Below are 19084 nucleotides of genomic sequence, written 5' to 3'. Positions count from 1 at the left end.
ACCTGGCCAGCCGATCACGCTGAGCATACGCCTGCAGAGCAGCCAAGAGAGCAGTGGGGTGCATCCAAACCCACCATCTGTATATACACACGCATGCAACACACAAACACACACGCTAGAGATTTCCACAAATGCGGAGGGGGGGGGGGGGGGGGGGGCGAATGGCAGACAAAGAGCCATGGAAAGGGGTTTAAACCACAACACACAGTTTGTGCTGAAATCAAGTGTGGAATTTTGATGTCTTTTGTCTTCGGCTAACAAAAGAAGCCCTCATGCAGTCACACTATGACACTCTCTAATTTCACATAATCAAACCTGGATTATTATGCAGCCCCGGGTCAGAGCGACCCACTGTCTGGCTGCTTTCTTGAAATCAATAAGGCCCCTATCATCTCCCCTGCTGCTATACACCACTGCTTGAACATGTGTGTGTGTGAGGGAGACGGCCCTCAGCCTGTTGCTCTGAGCTTTGACAGCTGAATTATTCACTCCTCAGACAGTAGCTCAGCTTCTGCCTGCTGTCAGTTCGAACTGAATTATCAGTTTAGAGACCACCGTACTGCTGCTCTGGGATCTGGATTTAATACTAGCCACTATTGTGTTTTTTTAAAACCTCTCCATCTTTGTTCTACACAATCAATGGAAATCACATCAATGAAATTACTGGTGACTACATTAGATAACGTGTTTGATTCCCAAAGTATTGTTCTGTGTCTGAATGTGGTGTTGCAGATGGAGGAGGGTAATCACATTTGTAGGTCTCATCAGTTAGCTTATCTGACAGTTGGGTTTTGACCAGGACCATGAGCTAATGCCCCCTACCTAGAGAAAGTTCAAGACCTGTTCCTGCCTGGCACATTGTAGAGGAGATGTCAGGGGCTAATTGACAGGCTGACGGACAGACAGGTTACAGGGCTTTACCGGCGTCTCCCAGAGGGGGCCCCAGGCCCTCCCGACAGCTGCGCCCGGGCGCTGCGCTCCACGAAGAGGCAAACGTAGGCCGCCTGTGCACCTTCCTCTCATTAGTGTCACAGTATGTGGATACTACTGTTGTCAGGTGAGGTGGTGTGGATCACTATTTTGTCAGCTCTGACAGAGATTTTGTACATATGCCTGTGCGAGTCATGGTGGAATAATGTGGCAAACACACACACACACACATGCGGCCCCTCTCCTCACCAGCCCCGGTGAGAGGATTTCAGTCATACATTATTGATGTACTCACTCTCTATCGACTGGCTGCAGTTTCCAGCTCCGTATCTCAGGTCCAGTCTACCTCTCTATTATTTCACTCCTCCTTTGTCTCTCTCGCTGTCTGTCTCGCTAACCCTTTTACAGCCCGCATGCATTTCCCGTAAACTCTACCCCAGTTCACTGAAAGCGCGTACATTTTTTGTGTGCTATCTGAATTTTTACAACTGCTGTTAGCAAAATATGAAATGCATCAAATGGGATAATTCAACCCAAAATGAATTGTCATCATTTACTCATTCTTATGTTGTAAAAACCTGTGACTTTCTTCTGTGGGATGAAAAGATGTTGTTTGAAAAGTGTCTTCTTTTTTTCATACAATGAAAGTGTTGTTTTTGGCCCCATTGACTTTCACTGCGTAAACAAAAACTCTTCAAAATATTTTTGTATTCGTGACAGAAGTCATACAGGTTTTCAACAACATAAGGGGATAAATTATGACTGAATGTTAATTTTTGGATGAACTATCCCTTTAATAAAAGTGTTTTGTCTTGTTTTGTGTAAATTGCAAGTTGTGACTGAAGTAAGCTAAATGCTAACCAGCTAAACCTTTAGCATTTTTACACTCTGAGACCTGCTGTCGGCTTTCCGATGTGCATTTACAGTAGGAACACATCCCTCACAGAAGTTGTGTCTGTACATTGAATGAGATTTAACATGGTAGAGGCTTGCAGAAGCTTTTTTTAGCAGTCTTGCATAGCCCCATGGTGCTAAAGCGTCGAGATGCTTCAGTCGAGCTAAATCTACACGTTCAGGCCAAATCCGTTACACAAATAGCTCTGATGGGAAAGAAACGGTTCGCTGAGGAGGCTCAAAGCTCTGTTCAAACACGGAGGTTAAGAGCCTTCACATTTCATCTAAAACACAATCAGACAGGATGCATCACTCAGAAATAACCATTGATTTTTGGCTAACAACTCTCTAATGCTTTTTGAAATCCACTGTGTTCCGGAAATAGTCTAAAGCTAAGCTAATACTAATACTGTTGCATTGTAATATTGTTAGCTAGCTAGCTGTGAGGTTATCTCATTTTGATTTATGTGTATTATTCTGTCGGACAGTAAAAAGTCCATATGACATTTAAGTTCGGAGTGGAGAGGGATTTCAAAGGTCACCCCATGAGCACACATGCTGCGCTTTTGCCTTTAATATAGTTCCTAATCAGTTGTGCTATTCTGCTGTGTCTATATTTTAACCGTAAAACATGTTTCTTACATTTTCTGATGAAAATGTTAGTGCCTGTCCACGCAGAACTCGCAGCCATGATGCTAGATTGCTTTGGCTGCTTGTTAGCGCATTGCTATGCTAATCTGAAGGATTCTTAGCATGCTGCTAAGGGCATTATGAGTGATTGCTAGGTGGTAGAGAAAGTAAAAATCCTATTCATTGTCTCCTTAGAAGGCTTGATTTTAAACAATAACTTCTAAATCTCTTAAGACAGACCCACTGTGAGGTTGATAATTGATGGTATATAATATTGTTGAAGCCATCAGCCTGCATTAGTTTCGCTTTTTTTTTTTTTTTATAATCATGTTCAACAGCATAATTCCTGATGAAAAAATGCATAACCCATGATTATGCAAAAAAATCTCCACTAATCATTAGAATTGCGTCAAGCAAATCAGGACAAAAAAAAAAAAAAAAAATCAGGTCTTGATGAGTGCCTAAAATATAAATATATTTATCTTTAAAAATGATTAGCTTTATATTTATCCATTGTTTTTAATTAGATTGTCACTCGCAGTGCTTCATGGTATTGTAATTATTTACCATCAAGTACACAGTCTTGTACCTGTCTTCTTGTATGATTTTCAATTAACTCTAATGTTGTGATTTACCTTGTAGCTGGTTGGCTTCTAACACTTAAAGACTTTAAAATCCATATGGGAAAACATACTTCTGAAACCAAGATTGCTGAAAAACTGGGTGGGCGCTATAGCACTCTATTTAGAAAAGCTCTGGTACCTAGATATGACTTAGATCCCTCTATTAACAAAGTTAGCTGGTATATTAGCTTAGCTAGTAGAGTATACTGCTAGCAATGTGAACATTATGGGTTCAGTTCTCAAGTCTTTTCTCAAAATTCTTTGTCAGTTTTATTGTGTGCCAGGTTAAAATTGTAAGTCCAATCACTTAGAAAAGTAATAGTGGCCTACATATCTCTTTGATAAACCATACAAGTTAAGGTACAGTATCATTCTCATTCATCAACACTAAAAATGAGCAGTGGTACTAGTGATGCTTGCTTTAGCCATTGTCTTCGTGTACTTTGATGAACTTATCTACTCTCTCTCACTCGTTCACTCTATCATGCCATCTTTCTCCTACAGAACGTTGGAGTCTTGCTGAGAGGCCTCTTCGCGCAATCAAGAATGCTTTGATTGAGTTTTCAACCCACACACACACACACATGTGTTTGTGAGTGTTAGTGAGATGTCAGTGAAAAGGGCTGAAAGAGTTGTGCAAACAAAGCAATTGTGCATGTGTGTGTGTAGTAACTTACACTTCACACATGTGAATGTTTTATTGCGCTGCAGTTCGAGTGGGTTTGCTGAATATATAACAAGGCTTTCTGAAAGCGACTGCCGTTGTGTGTCTGGCAGGTTTGGCTGGTTAGCACGACCCTGTTAGCCCCCATGTACTCAATGTGGCTGCAAAAACCATCTTTCTTCATTGATTTGTGTGTTTATCTGTGCAGATGTGTGTGTTGGTTGGTATCTCTGCTGGGATTAGAGGGGTCAGATTAGGCCGCTCGACTCCACAGAGACATTGCGCAGGACGGATAAGAGTCAGTCAATTGGTGCCCTCAGCTTAGCCAAGCATGAATTTATCACCAGAGAATTCTTGCTTAAGACTGAGGTGTGTGTTTGACTTGACTTTGTGTAAATTGAGTGTCTAAATGTAAAAAGAGCCCAAATTTGAGTTAATAGCTTTTATTACATGTTGGTTAGCTTTTACATTTACTATATACTAGTGCACCGCTAAACGTTGATCAAATTTATATAATTCTCTTTTAGCATATGTAAGACTTTTTTATGTTTTTAAAAGAAGTCTCTTATGGTCCAAAATACAGTACAAAAACTCCTCAAGAAACATTTATTATCAATGTTGAAAACAGTGCTACTATTATTACTATTATTATTAATATGTTTGCAGAATTTAATTATTTTTTCCAGGAAACTTTGATGAATAGAAAGTTCAAAAGAGCAGCATTTATTTGCAGTAGAAATCTTTTATAACATTTTAATTGTCTTTACTCTCACTTTTGATCAATTTAATGCATCTTTATAATTCATTTAAAAAAATTGTTCTGCCCGCAGAATTGTGTTTTTTAAAATTAACATTTACGCATTCCAAGTCCTCTAATAATACAGAGCAAAAACATTGATGTTGTTATCCTGCTCCACAGAATTTTGTCAAATCAGATATGATATGTCTCGCTCAAAAATAAAAAGTTGTGGAAGCTTTTCATGGTCTTTAATTAATTATGAAAGTGTTTATGTTAATTTCCTGTGCGTATTTAAGGAATATGTATGATTTATGCGCGTAGGTGGATAATGAATCACATACACACATGAACATGCTGGTTTTCTCTGATTTTCCACGAGCGCCGATGGATTTATGTGTCAGTGAGATTATTTCACTGTGTGTGTGTGTCAGAGGGGACATGATCGATGGATCTCATCGCTGTGGGTGCAGTGCTCAGTATCTCACATTAAAAATGAATGTGTGAGTGTGTGTATGTGTGTAGGTGGCAGCGTGTCCCAGAGGTACCAGCTGTTTACGGCTCACTCCAGGAGAGGGGTAGGGGGTCAATGCCTGGACTGGTCTCTATGGCAACCAAGATGTGGATTTCATGAACCTTTTGAGTGTGCATGTGTTTGTACGGGAACATCTGGATACAGTATTTGTACATGAGAGGCTTCTGGATTTCTGTAGTTTCAGCTCAGATGGAAAGCCCACCCTTCATGGACCGTCTGTTCTGTACTGCACACAAAATTATGAGCATTCGTACAAAAAAAAAGGAGTCAGTGTGTGTAGGTTTTAATCAGTCTGTGTTTATTTTTATTGAGTCATATTTAGTTCCAAGGCTGCAGGAATGAGGCTTTTAGAATGAGGTTTCATTTTAGTCATTAGATGTTTACACTACAGTTAAAGGTTTGGGGTTGGTAAGATTTTTTATGTTATCTTATGCTCACCAAGGCTACATTTGTCTAATGAAAAATACAGTAAAATATATTTCCATTATATTTATCTTTTCAGACGTGTCCCGACAACAATAAACACTCTCTCTTTTGTATATAATTTGCAAGACATTTTTGATCTGTCTTTAATCCAAAATCCACTGGAACTTATAACATCATGCCAAAAAAAGGTCACTATGCATATTGTTCAGACAGTTTTTTTCCTGCCTATCAGCAGTTCTTGGCCAGAACAAGCTGTAATGTTGATCAGACTGTTCTGTATGCTGATAATCAAGTCTAGCTACACAAGAACAGGATTTCCTTTACCCTCAGTTTACCCTCATATACTTTCAGTCTGCTTCTAACCCCTCATTCTTCTCTCCATGTTTCGACTCTTAATCATTTACCTCAGACCCTTCATCTCTCTTTCATGCTATATCACTCTCTCCATTCATCAGACAGGTGCATGTGACATTGAGGGTGTTCTGAGGACTATAGAAAAGAGAAGTAATGAACTAATAGCTCATACTGTAGATCCCAAGCACAGGTCTAAGATCAGCCGTTGGGTTGTAATCATAACGTCTGGGGTCTGGATTACAGCAGCTGAGGTTCTTTAGAGGTTACAAGCTTGACTTGGAAGAGTGTTGCTTTTGAATAAGACAAGAATTCGGTGCCAACTGTCTTCTTTTCTTCTAAATGTCTTGTCTCCAGGCGATTCTTGGCCAGCTTCAGAGCGAGTGGAAAATATCGTATTCAAGCCAGATATAGATTAGCAGATAGCATCCTGGAAGCATTTTAAGCTGTGGAAGAATTACCGAGCTCAAGAGGAAATTAGGAGTTGGCACGGACCCTGTCCTACCATGAGTTTGGGCTGAACCCAGAATTCCTCACTAATCTAACTACAGTTGTCTTTTAAGCCAATTGGCTGTTATTAATACTTGAAGTTCACAAGTGCAAGTGGAGATTAATGGCGTTTGTGGTGCATTCGAATGTTTTTTCGAGGATTTTGTTTTAAGGTTGTGAGACCACTTCTTTGAAAGTTTTATTTATTTTTTAGAATGTTCTCATCATTTGGCATCATTTTTTGGATTGCATATGCCACTTTGGAAGTAAAATAGCCAATATACACTGTAAACCCTAATAAATTGAGACTACTCAAATAATTTGAGGAAAGTGGTTGCGTAAGTTTATTTGAGTAATGGGAAAATTTAAACTCAATTCATTGAGTTGACCTAATGTGGTCTTCTCATTGAATTAACTTAAATGTTTAAGTAAAGATAACTTAAAAGGCAAATGGATTAAACTCAAACTTGCCCGTTTATATTTTGTTGTTTACTAATTATTAAAATTATAAATCATTAAACAAAGTTGTTTTTGTTTTTTTTCACATCAACAGCTTTATTAGGGTTACATTACATATCTTAACTTCTATAATGCATACTGTCTGAACATCGTATATTAACATTTAATCAGTAAAACATACAATTACAACACATGCAGATACAAACATCAGTTATGCTGTATAAACCCATCATGTTTTCTCATATATATAATTATTTTCATAATCTTTTGCAATTTCTAAGTTTATATATATATATATATATATATATATATATACTGAATAAGATATGGCACCATTAGTGACCGCTGGGCATATATTTCTATGCAGAAACTACTAAGTAAACACCCAGAAACTGAAGCATAAATCGAACACCACCACATGTTAGAGGTCAACTTGAACGCCTTTTAGTCATCCAAAAAATAATCTGAGAAAGAAAAGGCAACTTGAATAGTTAATGCCGATAAGTACCTTTAATAGATTGATCTTTATGTTGCTTGATAGCTGTAAACAGCCAATTTGCTAAAAGACTATTTAACACCACAGTAAAATAGTTATTCATATTAATAAATGTAATCATTTTTTGAACGTTGCTGCCTTTTATCAGTTTGCTCTTGCCACTGCTTGCATCATGCCTACCAACATCCCTTTACTGTGGTGAATTCACTGTAACGTATGATCTTGCTTTCTACTTTATATTTTGTTCTATTGCAAACTAATCAAAGTGAAAATCTATCCAAATGTAAACCACGTTTTTATGTTCTGTGGTTAAACTCGAGTTTTAATGAGAAAACATTCACACACAATCACAAGCTCCTCTCAGTGGGAGAACAGGCTTCATTGTGCTTCCCGCTGTGTTGACTGACTAAAGCATGTGCTGGTCAACAGCTGCTCCAGTTGCCTGCCCGCAACCCCCATAACACCTTTATCCCTCTCACTCTTTCTGTCTGAAAGTCTCGCTGTGTCCATCTTCTCCTTTGACATGGTCCTGCCAAGTGTGCAGACGAGGACGCACACCTGCGGCAGCTGTGTCACCCTGCAGTTCAGCTGTCCCCTCTCTGATCCCTCCGTCAGCATTCGACACTGCTGCAGATCTTCCTTACGTGGTTAGCATCACTAGTACTGTTGTTCATACTAGGGTTACAGGGATAGTTCACTCACAAAATGAAAATCCTGTCATAATTTACTCAAGTTGTTCTGTGGAACACAAAAGAAGACATTTTGAAAAAGGTCTATTTCTCTTTATTTTTTTTTATTTTTTTTGGTCTATACAATGAAATTCAATGTGGTCCAATGTTGTTTTGATTACATTTTTAATTTGTGGCTGGTATTCTTGTCATTATTGTCTGTTTGTGCTACAGGCAAAAATAATACGTTTAATTGTGCAAAAAAATGTTTCATGAATTATTTTCTAAAAAAAATTACAACACATGTAAGCCTATATAATAATTTTTCTTAATTTTTTTGACTTGATAAAAAAAACTGCCCAGTGTATTCATTCAAATGAGACCCCAGTTACACTTGCAGTCCAGAGGCTTCATGAATTGTATCTATTTTAGTTTGGATATGCCATTTCTAGGGTATGGGTTTAAAAGGGGTACAACGTTAACTTGTTAAAACTGCTTATAGCCTATATATATATATATATATAAATCGGTCAAAAGTTTGGAAACGTTACTATTTTTCTATGTTTTTGAAAAAAAAAGTCTCTTATGCTCACCATTGCTGCATTTATTTGATCAAAAATACAGGAAAAATAAAAACAGATTTCTATTCTAAATAAATGCTGTTCTTTTTTATTTTTTATTCACAATGAATCCTGACAAAAAGTATCACAGGTTATAAAAGAAAAATACTGCTCAACTGTTTCCAATATTGATAATAAATCAGCATATCGGATTGATCCAAAGTATATTAAAATAGAAAACCATTATTTTAAATTGTAATAATATTTTATTTCACAATATATATTACTGTTTTTTTTTTTTTTTTTTTTTTTTCAAAGCAGTCAGACCTAGATTTTTGTCTGACTACTGATAAAAATGGTGAAAAAAAACCCCATAGACCTACATTGAAGGAGGAACCCAAGACATATCCAGAGGCCAGAATATCAGAGACTTTGTGGTGGGCTCTTTTAAATACTTAAAAATACCCCAAATGCCCTAGCAACCACCTAGAGCACCTTAGCAACTGCATAGTAATGCCCTGGCAGCTATTCAAAACACTATCGCATTGTGGAGGGTTTGTACTTCTGACATTTTCTTCATATAATACAGAAAGTTTTTCTATCTCAGTGTTACTCCAGAAAAGGCATTTGGTGACCATTGGAATCAAGCCAGCATCATCTGGTATCTGTGAGTCTAATGTTGTTGGATTGTTGGTCTAGCTCTAAGTCAGTGTTGTGTAACATTGAGACTTATTGCCCATGTTGAACCAGCGTTGTATGGCGGTTGTTGCTTTGTGAGCGGAGCCCCTGGTGGGCTTGTTTGTCATCAGGCTGGGCGGCAGCGCTGATGTGCTGGACTCATTACTTTTGACCACCTGTTTGTCCTGGGGCAACGAGTGAGTGAAAAATAAAGAGAAATGAGGGAGGGGGAGCTGGGTGAAAATGAAAAAGGGAACAGGACGGATCCTTGTGGGACACCTCTCGGTTTTTGCCATGAAGTCACACCGTATGTATAAACACAACTGTGCATGTGTGTGTGCGATCACAGCCATGTGTTGCTGGAAACAACGCTGGTAGCGGGAGGTTGAATGAGTGTCTTTGTTGTGGAGCTGTGTGTCGCAGGGACAGGTGGATGGCCACCCCCTTCAGACCCCGCCGCTCACACATTAATGACATTTAACACGGCCATACAGCGCACACACACACGCGCAGCGGGAACCCTGCGTGTTTCTCCACCCCTCTCACTAAACACACACTGTGTGCCCACTCATCCATCTTAAAACTGTCTCTCACTTCATCCTACCCTTTGACCCCATCACGAATGTCAGAATAAAGAAAACACAAGGACTAACCGTCAAAAAACTTGATGCTCTGCCCAAATTCTGAACAGTAACCGGCACAGTCTTATTCGTCAAACAAATGTTGTTCTTGTATTACATTAGTCTAAATAAAATGTCAAATAAAATGAGGCTTTGGTTTGGTTATTCCTCTGCACCACACCTGACCACATAAAACCATCCTTTCATTTCAGTCAGATATGTTGCTAAGCAAAATGGAAAGAAAAAACGCTGTTCGTCCCAAAATCCTCAATGATTTCACACTCTCCTGTCCTGTTTGTGTGTGTTAATAGGATGCAGGTGCACCCTAAAAAAAATCCCCTCAGTGACAAGGGAGGACATCACAGACTCCAGCTCTGGCAATGAAAGCAAATCCCTGAAAATACATCAATAGATAAAAGAGATATTACAGGCACAGGCACAAATCACAGAGCTGTGGCCCGGTCATCACAGCGACGCTATCCCAGCATGCCAAGTGGGCAGCAGAAGGCTGTGTGAGTGGAGTGGAGAGGGGCATTGTGGGTCAGCAGGCAAAGCAAAGCAAAGCTCGAGTCTGTTGTAGTGGGCATGTGTGAGTGTGTATCTGGTTAGCACTCATCTCTGAGGTATTACGGGTGTGTTTGATTGTCTAGGTGTGTGTGTATGAGAGCAAATGTTTGTCAGAGACACGTAGCTTGTTGGGTTTTGAGGAGAGAAACGTTTGTTTTTTAATGGTTTTTGAATTGTGTCTCGCTCTAGAGGCAAACTTGACACGATCACTTTTACTTACAGTATGTGTGTCTTCATTTGTGAAACAATTTATAATTGAACTAAATATTTATTTTTAATATTTCAAAGAATGTTTTTATATTTTAATGTATTATTTTATTTATTATTATTATTATTATTATTATTATTTTAAACATTTAAAACAATTTATAATAATAATTTTTTTGTTGTTGTTTTAATTTATTATTATCTTTTTTTTTTTTTTTGTCGTATTAGTATATTATTATTATTGTGCAAATGTAGAAATATTTCTGTTATGGTTAGCATTTTGGTATGTGTCACCATTCAGTTCAGTTTAGTATCGTTTCCATGGACTTTTCAGTTTGTTTTCAGTTTGTTCAGATTTCCCGCCACTCGTTAGTTTCTATGGTTACTGTCATTAGTTAGTTTGGTTTAGCTGTGTCTAGTTTATCACCTTGTTATCTTTAGTATATATGTCACGTATCCTGAGTTCCCTGTCCCGTGACCGTTATGCCTACATCTGTGTATATTTGCCCTTGCCTGTTTGGATCACTACATGTTGGATTATATTAAGTAAACTTTGTGTCGGAATCTTCATCTTCTTTACACTTCTTGACTGCACACACCCGTAACTGTATGGTTATGAGCTAGTCTATAGTCATTATAATTATTTCTATTTAAGTCTATAAATATCCTCATTTAGATAGCAACTGTGAATACATTTGTGTTGTGAAATGTATCAATTACAAGCAGTTTACACAGTGTTACACTGAACATTATGTATATAGATCTTAAAGTACATATTTCCTCCTTTATGTTTGAGCAGGTGTGTGTGTGTGTTCTTGTTTAACTTATATTGAGAGGCCAAATGCCCCCACAAAGATAGTCAAATGAGAAAATGTTGATAAAATTTCAAGGAAAACAGCTTATAAATCATACCAAGTGATGTTTTTTGAGTCTACGGAAAGATATAAAAAAGCTAATTTGTGTGTTTGTGTTCATATACCTAGTTGAACAGATGCACTGGGCGACACAGAAGAGCAGTGTGTCGATGTTATTCCTCTTAGTAGCAGTAGAACAGCTGTTTGTTTCCTGTTTCCTCTGTTCTGTCCGTTTCTGTTAGCATAAACACACACACACACACACACACACACACAGTACAGGTTTTACCAACGAACGCAATCGTGTTTGTCTTTGACTTATGCATTTCAAAGGAAACGCATGGATACATTAACACCCAGACGTTCTTGTCCACATACACAACTGTCACCAACATGAAAACTGGCCATTTGGTTTTCATAGACATCACAAATGCGATCTCACTTTCATCTCGCAGGGAGATGAAATGGAGATCAAATAGAAACCCTGAGGCAGTAATGAACTAATATCTCAATTTGAAGTCTTCTGCTTCTTGGAAGAAATAGAACTTGTGGTTAAAATGTTCTCACATTTGCCATGATAGCAAAATTTGCAATCAAACATTGTTAATCTGTTTAAGAACTGGAATATTTCTCATTTTCTTCCAGGATCATATTATCTGGGCAACATAATTTAGCTTGCCTATTTGTATTGCTCCTAAAGACTTATAGAAGAAACATCTGAGAGATGTTAATACATAATTGTGTAACTAAGACCTCTGGTGCGTCTTCTGAGGTATGAACATCTGAGCTAAATGTTCCTCTGGGAGTAAATGTGGTGATGGTGTCCTGCTGTTCACGTTAATCTGGATTCTTCTCTTTTCTCTCCTCTTCCATGTCCATCATAGTCTCAAAATAAAATTGGTTGAGAATTGATGACTTCAAATGTTACTTCAATATCAAATATCCATCGAACGGACTGATAGAGCTTGAATTGAATGAATATGCTCCGTTTGTTCTTTCATTCAAAACCTTATTTGCTTTGTTGTTTAGGTCACACGGGTGCCGATCGAGTCGTGTGAGCAGTACGGCACATGTGGAGAGTGTCTGAGCTCAGGAGATCCTCACTGTGGCTGGTGTGTGCTGCATAACATGTAAGTTCCCTCTTTATATTGACACACAGTTAGTGGTAAAGCAATGCTTTTTGTGCATTTGAAGACTAAAATCTCCATAACATATATAATGAAAAGTCTAAGAAAGATCACAGGGATCATTCTCACATGGCACAGAGATTGTTTGCCCTCTGGTGGTGGACTAGTGCAACTGCATCCAGATGCGTATAGCTCTCAATGCTGAATCCTCAGATGCTTTCGTGCTTTAAAATACTGTATTGAATGTTGCAGCACAGCACAGAGTTTGTCATCTTTTAGTGGTTTTGTGCTGTTGTGTAAACCCTCCGCTGCCATCATTACTGTAATGGCGGGCGTACCTCCCTTGGGAAAGTGCACTTAAAGTAATTTACATGACTCCCGACAGGACAGGGACAAATAATTGGCGAAGTGAGCGGTATTTGTGCCTCTCCGTTCAGCATGGGGCTGTTTTTTTTTCCGTCGCAGCGTGCCGTCAGCACGGCAGGATTACATTCCTCCATCAGTCCTCTGGGGCTTTCTGCTGCATGTCATACAGACACCATTCGAATCTCAAACATACCGTGCTGTGTTGTGCAGACAAGCTTAAGTATTTATTAATTCTCTTGCAAAAACTACTGAAAGTATCATGCTACTACTGTACCTTGGCATTATTTGAAATTAACTCGTTTCAAAGGGGTCATGACCTGGATTTTTTATTATTATTATTTTAATATATTCTTTGAGGTTCGCTTATTGTTAATGAAGTTTTTTTGCTTAAAAAAAAAAACAAATCAAAAACTTTGTCTGAAATGGTCAGTTTTTAAGGCACGGCTCCTTTAAGGCATGTCAGTAAACGGCCAGTGTTACGATTGGCTAACATTATTGCATAGGAAACAGCATCAATGCCCACTCGCTGTTGCATGTGAGTGTTTTGAAAACATTATAAATATAAAACCGCCATTTACACGCATGAAAAAATTTACTTACGATTTGCGATGTAGCTGCGACGGCTGCTCCATCTGTCAACAAAGGTTTCTTTGCGAACTCTCCATTACACTGTGCCTCATTTACAAAACAATCTGCAGTCAAATTCTCCAAACAAACATACAATCCTCGGACGCGATCCATGACGCCTTTAAAAATCCACCATCCACTTGTTCCTGATGCTCGTATCCTTCTGAAGTCTCTAGAGAAATGAGCAAATGAGCTGTTTAAACGGGACGCACCAAAGCGAACGTTTATTTCAGTCTTCTATTTGTCCGGTTATCAACATAATCAAATGTGTGGAGTATTTCAGAAACTGAACGCGCATCTATATACTGTATCCAGTGTACACAGCGTCAGTGATTATAATGGGTTCTGTTTGCGATATTGCCTATTGTGCGATTGCTCTGGAGCCAGGCATATCCAAATGTATTTGCCCGTGTGACGTCACAAAGACCTCTTATATGTCAAAACATTTGCAAATTTGATTGTCATCAACCTTTAAAATATCCCATGTCATGACCCCTTTAAAATATTAGATATTATTTTTTAAGCATTTTAATTTAATGCTTAAAATAATATTTAATTTATTTTAAAATTATTTAAAATATTAATTATTTTGATTTTTTGTAGCATGTTATTTTATTTCATATTTTAAAATAAATATTAAAAAAATATTTAAATATAGTATTTCATATTTATTTATACTTTAAATATATATAATAAATTATAAATAGATTTTAAATAGGATACTTTGATTGCTATTTTTTGTTGCTTTTTTTTTTTTTTTTTGAGAAACAAATTTGGTGTATCGGTACGGTAATCATTCAGTACCATGGTATATTTCAGATTTCTCTGTAATTTCTCTCTTCATATGTGCTAGTATTCCCCTACAGCGAGTGCTTTTTCACAGTCAGTGTTCTCTTAATGAAATTAACATCTCTCTCTCCTGCTCGCTATAATTCCAGCTCCACACACATATTTGCTCATTTCTCACTCCTCACGGCCCCTATGGAGTCCGTCCTTCCACATCTGATAAAGCGGCAGAGAGAGAGAGAGAGAGAGAGAGAGAGATTGCTGACACCTACTACCATGCTTTCATTAGTCTTTTAGCCTCTCCTCCACTGCACTGTTTTTATCCTCCTTTGCACATACTTTATAATAAAGGTTTTCAAATAGTTATCTGAAGCGCAGGTTCATCATTAGATGCCTTTTTAAATCAAGAAGCATTTTTTTATGTGTGTGGGGGATTCCTGAAGGTGAGATATGGGTCTTTGGAGATTAGATAAGAAATCTTGATGGGACATTTAAGTTTCTACGGATCAACACATTGGCTTCGGGGTTTATTAAAGCACCAGAGCAGATTATATGTAAAATAATGGTTTACTATTTGAATATATTTGAGTATATCTTATATAAAATGTAATTTAATCCTGTGGTGGCAAAGCTGAATTTTCAGCATCATTACTCCAGTCTTCAGTGTCACATGATCCTTCAGAAATCATTCTAATATGTCATAAGTCGCACGGGTACATTTGTGGCAATAGCCAACAATATGTATGGGTCAAAATGATCGATTTTTCTTTTATGCTAAAAATCATTTGGTTATTAAGTAAAGATCATGTTCCATGAATATATTTTGTAAATTTCCTACCATAAATATATAAAACATTTATTTTTGTGAGTGAATGCAGCACAATCACGAATATAAATGGACAACTTTAAAGTCGATTTTCTCAATGTTTTGATTTTTTTTGCACCCTCAGATTCCAGATTTTCAAATAGTTATATCTCGGACAAATATGGTCCTATCCTAGCAAACCACACATCAATGGAAAGCTTATTTATTTGTTTTCCAATGATGTATAAATCTCAATTTCAAAAAATGCACCCATGTGACTGGTTTTGTGGTCCAGGGTCACATATATCCAGGGTCCTGCATTATTCTGCTCCTAGTTGGAGAGATGGTCTGTATTCATACCTCAGTTCAGAATAGTGTAATTAGTGCAAGTCCCTCTAATTATCAGCAGCTGCTGTGCGCCATGTGATTGAAAAGAGAGAAAAAATGAAAGCAAGATAGTTTTTGAGCATATGAGGAATCACTAATTCTGCTGGTGTTTAGACTATTAAGGCAAACAGCATCTGTCTGATATCGGTTTATCTGGCAATGGCATTAAGACCCAGAGGCGTCTCTCATGGCCCAGTTAGACTGCGTACAGGACCCTGAAACTGGGAGGGGACCAAAAAGAGGAGGAGCGAGAGTCAGATTTAGGAGGACTAATCTCCTTGGCCCATGGAGAACACTAATCCTTGGAGATGATCTGATTGGCTGAACTCTTTTGAGGTCAAAGGCTGTTTTAATATCAGTGATCCAACAGTTGCTCAGCGGAGATCATTCCTACGGATCCATAATCGCTTTTAGGATTTAACTCATTATAGGGAGAAAGAGGGAGCTGGGGAATCCTAGCACTGATCAATGTTTAAGGGCAGAATGTAAGCGTATTTAACATTATGCAATACATGAGTGTCTTCAGTGTGTGTGTGTGTGAGCTCTCGGCTTGGGTCTTGTTTGCATGGCTGTGGCTTGCGTTCCAGGAGAGAGACGATCTTCACAGCAGGGGTCAGCGTTTGATCCGTGCTGTGGGGAAACATTCTCTCTCTCTCTCTCTCTCTGATGTACACGCACGGCCATCCTTGATATGCTGGACTAGCATACTATACTATATCTGCTGTATGTACTGTATACTGGACACAGTATGTCAATTTTCTGTATGCATTGAAAGCACAGAGCACAATGTGTGAGATGTTGTATCCCACGATACAGTGCATGTGACCTGACCTTCCATGTGACGAATGAACCTGAAGAAATGTCTGGAAAAGTCATGGAAATTAATCAAATTAACCTTTCACCGTCTCACCTTTAGACCGAGATAGAGGAGAACGGTCACAACACAGTCCTTTGGCCATCAGCAATAACACTACTCATCACATTACAACAACACTGGCTCCATTAATCGTCATCTGCACACGTTCAGAAGGATTGCGTGCCCTGTAGTTGGTTTAATGCTCTTTCAAGCAGCGCTATTATGGTTATGACAATCATACGCTGCTCATTACAGAGCCAAGACGTTTACTCCTCGCTCTCAGTATTGAACTTAGATGGTGTCGGTGTATGTTTGGGTTATATGGGATTGATGCTCAGCTAAATGAATTCCTAATTACATATTGATCTGGAGGGATGGAAGCAGATTCACACTCACAGGCTGTTTATGAGTGAATTATTTCACCTGTTGGACACGCACTGGGGCAATATGGAGATGAGAGGTTGGTTTTAATTGATGTTGGGTTTAGGGCTCTTCTCGTCTCATCTCGCCTCTCTACTCTCTACTTGCCTCGTTCCTTCTCTTCTCTTCGCGTCTTCTCTTCTCTTGATGTCTCTTCTTTACTCGACTATAACTGTTCTCTTTTTGTCTTGTCTCTTCACTTCTTGTCTTTTCTTCTCTGCTCGTGATGTCTCTTCTTCAATACTCATCTCATGTCAACTGTTCTTTTTTTGTCTTCTCTTCACTTCTCAACCCTTTCTTCTCAACTCGTCTCGTCTCTTATCTGCTCTTGATGTATATTCTTTACTCATACTCATCTACTGTTCTCTTTTTGTCTTGTCTCTTCACTTGTCGTCTTTACTAATCTCAACCCTTTTTTCTCAACTTTTCTCTAGACTCTTGTTTTCACTTTTTGTCTTTTTTTAAATCTCCCTTTCTTCTAGTCTCTTCTCCTCTACTCTTATCATCTTGAGTCTATTAATTTTTTTATCTTGTGTCTTCATCTCGTCTTCTTGTCTCTTATCCTTTTCCTTATCTTCTCACGTTTCGTCTTATTTACTCATCTTAACACTTTTCTTTTTGCCTCAAATTTTCTCTTAATTCTTTTCTCTTCTTCTTTTGTCTCTTCTCTTCTTGTCTCGTTTCTTTATCTCTTCTTGTCTCTTCTGTCTCATTTTGTCTCATCTAAGTCCTCCCAGGGAGAAGTTCACATCACTCCCACAGCTTTCTTCTCAGCTTTATTTTAAAAGAGGGACTTTTATTCCTCTGTAAAACGTCTCCTCTTCTCCTCCCTCAGAGGGTTTGCTCAATCGGGTGTCTCGCCACACACCTCACGGGATGTTTTGGAGACGACGCTGGTAAGAAGACAGGAAAGAAACAAGGGAAAATCTTCTCCTGTCGCCTGTCTTCTCTCGTCAAGGCTGAGTGTGTGTGTTGAGTGTGTAAGGAGGAGAAAAGACGCTGTAATTGCCTGTCTGGTGCACAGGGCTAAAAGCAGGCGGTAGAGAAAAACCCAAAGGTTAACCCACCACTACCATTACCTTCCTTTGTCTCTCTCTCTCTCTCTCTCTCTCTCTCTCTCTCTCTCTCTCTCTCTTACACACACTGAAAACAGGTCATTCATAAATCTAAAGCTTGTCACGCACATTGCACTGCTACATTTAAATACCAACGTTTATTCATAATTAACAGCAGTTTTCTCAGCAGAGTTTAGCAAATCATAGTAGAGCTCATTTGCATATTAAAGGTACAGTAGCTAAAAAAAACTTTAATTCTAAGGGACAGACAGAAGGTGGAAAATGGACAAGCAAAAATAAATATGAACCTTTGGTGCAAGAAACCTTGACAATCATACTGTATGTGCGTGTGTGTGTGTGTGAGAGAGAGAGAGAGAGAGCGAGCGAGAGAAGAGAGAGAGATGTACAGGGGACACACACTTCATTTAATGAAAGAGAAAGAAGAGCTTGCCCACTAAGTATACACACTTACTTGTACACACACATTATAATGGCCGTCTCCTGGTGCCATGGCAACGCAGCATCCCGAGCACACCTACCTCCTCCTCCAAAATCAAACCCGGCTCCTGGATTTGGCGGCTCTGAAAGATGCAGACAAACACACACCCACATTTTCAGACAGCGAAGAATGCACAAGCCGCCCCGGACATCTGAAAGCACATTAAGTGTCATTTCCCCCCCGGAGCATTAGGCATGTTAAAAAAGACACGGCAAATTGCAAGCCTACACGCTCTTTGTCAGAGATAGAGGAGCAAAGAGAGACGGAGGCTGAGTCAAAAGCAAGTGACAGGCTGAATGAATACAGTGTGAAAAGTAAAAATAACAACCCTCAAATTCGCAAAAGATTTATATCAGTAGGATGAATCAACTGTAGTAGTTTCTTTTTGTGAGCCAGTATATGTGTAAATGCAACAAAAATTAACAAAATGGTCATTTAGCAGAAAAAATGCATTTTCTTGTCCATCAGTGCCTTTGGTCAAGTAAAAAATACTTTGAGAGGAATAAGAGGATATATTCTGGAATTGTACGTGTACATGAACATTGTTGGCTCGTGACCGTAATGACAGCTTTACACATCTGGAATTGGATGTTACTGATTGCTCTTTCAAGGGAAAGTGATGGTATGGAAGTGTTCAGCACCAAGGACAGCAGCTGAAGGCAGCAGATGCTCATGAAGCCTGTGTGGAATGTAGCCGGGGGGGTTGCAGCAAGGGTGCATTAAATTGATCAAAATTGATAGTAATGAAAGCTGTTCATTTGAACTTTAT

At 38.6% G+C, this 19084-nt stretch overlaps 1 protein-coding gene across 1 annotated transcript in view; it reads left to right on the top strand.

Moving 5' to 3' along the window:
• Positions 1-19084, top strand: part of plxna2 (plexin A2) — a 175135-nt gene that overhangs the window by 78455 nt on the left and 77596 nt on the right. The window contains exon 4 of the mRNA XM_079849341.1: positions 12417-12517. Coding sequence (XP_079705467.1) covers positions 12417-12517 — 101 coding nt within the window. The remainder of the gene's footprint in view (positions 1-12416; positions 12518-19084) is intronic.

The sequence above is a fragment of the Squalius cephalus genome (assembly GCF_949319135.1).
Source record: "Squalius cephalus genome assembly, chromosome: 18".
Lineage (NCBI taxonomy): Eukaryota > Metazoa > Chordata > Actinopteri > Cypriniformes > Leuciscidae > Squalius > Squalius cephalus.
Note: the sequence above shows the minus strand (reverse complement) of the source record. Positions and strands in the feature narration are given on the sequence as shown.